A 3,858-nucleotide genomic window follows, 5' to 3' on the forward strand; every position below is an offset into this window, starting at 1 on the left:
GTTGTTGACATGTTGATGCAGGTGTTGATGCATTGTTGACATGTTGATGCAGGTGCTGCTGTGTTGTTGACATTGATGCATTGTTTACATGTTGATGCAGGTGCTGCTGTGTTGTTGACATTGATGCATTGTTGACATGTTGATGCAGGTGCTGCTGTGTTGTTGACATGTTGATGCAGGTGCTGCTGTGTTGTTGACATTGATGCATTGTTGACATGTTGATGCAGGTGCTGCTATGTTGTTGACATTGATGCATTGTTGACATGTTGATGCAGGTGCTGCTCTGTTGTTGACATTGATGCATTGTTGACATGTTGATGTAAGTGTTGTTGTGTTGATGACAGGTTGATGTAAGTGTTGCTGTGTTGATGACAGGTTGATGTAAGTGTTGCTGTATTGTTGTCAGGTTGATGTAAGTGTTGCTGCATTGTTGACATGTTGATGTAAGTGTTGTTGTGTTGATGACAGGTTGATGTAAGTGTTGCTGTGTTGTTGACAGGTTGATGTAAGTGCTGCTGCGTTGTTGACATGATGTTGATGCAGGTGTTGCTGTGTTGTTGACATTGATGCATTGTTGACATGTTGATGCAGGTGCTGCTGTGTTGTTGACATGTTGATGCAGGTGCTGCTGCGTTGTTGACATGATGTTGATGCAGGTGTTGCTGTGTTGTTGACATGTTGATGCAGGTGCTGCTGTGTTGTTGACATGTTGATGCAGGTGTTGCTGTGTTGTTGACATGATGNAAACTCAATGTTAAGACTAATGTTAATACTAATTTTGTTTCTGACAATGACGGGCTCCAAGGTTTTGAAAACAAGGCGCCGCAATTTGATGAAACGTTCAACGCTAATTGGTGATGTGACAGAATAAATTAAGATTATTAATAAGTGCCTGAGCTGTTACTGCTACTGTTGCCTGGACCGAGGGTCCTGCATAACACTGAACACTAACACACGGTCGGATCAACGTTGACTCACGATTCACGCGGCGCGTTGTACTTCCTCTGCCACTCGAACTTGTATTCCGGTTCGTCGTCTTCCTTCTCTCTCGCTGCCTTCGTGCCGGGAGGAGCGTCGTACATGAAGCTCAACCCCAGCTTCAGTTTCTCATCGTTGCCTAGCAACGCCCTGCAGCGAGTCGGTGAAGCATGAACGCACGCACACAGCACGCACGCAAACCCACACGTACACGTACATCCACACACATGCGCATGCACGCACGCACACACATCCACGTACGCCTACACACATGTACACTGTATGCCACCTACAGACACAAGTACTTTACAGGCATCGAATTTGGCAATTTGCCTCTGACAGCAACTAAGGCTCCTACTTGCTGTCAGAGGCTGTGCCCTCTGACAGCAAGTAGCAACACTTTGACAGCAAGTCCTGTACACACGATATATATATATACGTGGATACTATAGTTCGGTGGCGCTATTCGCCCGAGCATTGTTGCGCATCACTACGAAAGGTTATACACCATAGATTGGTACTCTGACACGCGTATATTAGATAGCCGAGTCGGTTTAGAGTTAGGGTTAGGGTTAGGGTTAGGGATAAGGATAGGGTGACTGTTTGTACTTGTGTGTATATTTTGTGTACGACAGCATTTACTTGCCGCCGATACATGCAGACTACCTTTGACAGCAAATCAATATGTTCGGGCGGAAAATGCCGCCGGTTGCCGTCGTCAAATTCGATCCCTGCTTTATATTGAGAATATGTTGACTAGTTTAAATTCAAGTTATTGTTTAAGCTATCACCTTTTTACTGCACTTTATCATGATGGTATCCCGCATGCATGCTCATGTTGGTATGTTTACCAATGAAGTGTCGTTTAATTAATAAATAAATATGACATACCTGTTAGTGTACATGTCTTGTTCTTTCTCATATTGAACCTTGAGCTCCTCCTGCTTATTATCAAAGTCGAGCTGTTTCTGCTCTGCCATCCATACCTGAAACCCATCATAGAAGACCCATCAATCACAGATTATATCATAACAAAGCAACATTCAGAATCCGGTTACATGGTGGAGGTGGAAAATTGTAATCCGCAAATTAAAAATTAATCAATAAATGACGCCGCGTCTGCGAAGAAACAATCACGAGATTGTTAGAATCTGCAGAATTCCAAAAATCTATGGGATTTTTAGAATCTGTTAGATTTTTAGAATCTATAGGATTTTTAGAATCTATAGGATTTTCAGAATCTGAAGTTTATTCAGAATATGCGAGATTTCAGTTTGCCATGTGTTGCGGGGACATAGTTTATATAGTAGAAAATTATTGTAAATAGCATAATTGTACAGTTATACTTAAGCTGGCAACTAAACACTGGGCTTTCAGGAGTTTTGGAGTTTCACGTGTACATGGCTGTGCAGCAACATGTGGCCAGATTACATTTCATTACCGTTTGAAGAAACAAACCCTGTGTTAGCACGACGCAACGATTCTATCATATAACTTATTACGTGTAAGAGATAAATGTATTTACCCGAGTCATCATCATCATCATCATCAGAAGATGAGGAAGAGGAGGAGGAAGATTCTATTTTCTTCTTCTTTTTTTTCTTGTCCTTCTTGCTCTTGCTCTTCACGACCCCACCCGCCTGAGCCTTCTCCAATTTCTCAAGTTTCCTGCAAAAAAACAAACGTACATTACATCATGCACGATAATTATCAATTTCTCAACAGCAACGATACTTCCGAATACTTCCTCGTAGCATCGGAGGGGCACCGTGCAAACGACATATCCGCCTGAAGTCATTAACAAATAGCTCCAGCCAATCAGCATTGCGATAGTGGCATTCTAAAATGCTGCTTGGCTACGAAGTGTCACAAACTCTAAAATCTGACACACTGACCCATCTGCAGGGGTCGAAATTAGCGGTATCCCGATATCCGCGGGATACCAGATTCTTGTGCGGGATACCAGATTTCAATGCTTGGTATCCCACCAGGATAGTAAAAAAAACGTCATAATCGGGATAGTGGTTGTTGAGTTATCAACTTTATACGGCAGCGCATCTGAGCAAGTGCGAGAGCGCGAGTGCGCGCCCTTAGTTACTAATTTACTATGTCACACTAGCGTTTTTATACAGCAGGCATAGCATATTTTGCAAGCCTGGCCGATGTTGATCATAATTGTGAACATGTGTATACATTGTATCATGATTGTATCAAGCGAACCAGACAATGCGTCTAGACAATACGTCTGCAGTGTACTGTGGAGGCATGTAAAATCATAGATATATATACAACACCTGTGTTGTATATATCTATGGTAAAATGAAATGCTCGCGAATGCACTCAGCCCACTAATGATTAGACGCGGGAGCGAGATTTTTATATAATAATTACATTACATATTAATAATTTTCAAATGCTATTATTGCATATTTCAAGATTTTGGATACCAACATTGTTGAAACTACTATCCCCAAAAATCCAGGATACTAGATCTTTGGGGGGGATACCAGATTTCAATACCTGGTATCCCGAATGGATACCATAATAAAAATCTAATTTCGACCCCTGATCTGACCATTTACAATGGAGGGCCCATTGTCAGAAACAATGGAGGGCCCCATCTGACCATTTACAATGGAGGGCCCATTGTCAGAAACAATGGAGGGGCCCATCTGACCATCTACAATGGAGGGCCCATTGTCAGAACCAATGGAGGGCCCCATCTGACCATCTACAATGGAGGGCCCATTGTCAGAAACAATGGAGGGCCCCATCTGACCATCTACAATGGAGGGCCCCATTGTCAGAAACAATGGAGGGCCCCATCTGACCATCTACAATGGAGGGCCCCATTGTCAGAAACAATGGAGGGCCCCATCT

General features: G+C 42.9%; 1 protein-coding gene across 1 annotated transcript in view; it reads right to left on the reverse strand.

Moving 5' to 3' along the window:
- Positions 1 to 978: 978 nt before the first annotated feature.
- The window catches only part of LOC106818555 (corepressor interacting with RBPJ 1-like), a gene marked incomplete at its 3' end in the record, with an annotated part of 6,646 nt that continues 3,766 nt past the window's right edge, over positions 979 to 3,858 (reverse strand). Inside the window, exons 2-3 of the mRNA XM_014823254.1 lie at positions 1,870 to 1,964; positions 979 to 1,128 (exon numbers count right to left, since the gene is read on the reverse strand). Of these exons, the coding sequence (XP_014678740.1) occupies positions 979 to 1,128; positions 1,870 to 1,964 (245 nt within the window). The remainder of the gene's footprint in view (positions 1,129 to 1,869; positions 1,965 to 3,858) is intronic.

Source organism: Priapulus caudatus, unplaced genomic scaffold (assembly GCF_000485595.1).
Source record: "Priapulus caudatus unplaced genomic scaffold, Priapulus_caudatus-5.0.1 Scaffold2328, whole genome shotgun sequence".
Taxonomy (NCBI): domain Eukaryota; kingdom Metazoa; phylum Priapulida; class Priapulimorpha; order Priapulimorphida; family Priapulidae; genus Priapulus; species Priapulus caudatus.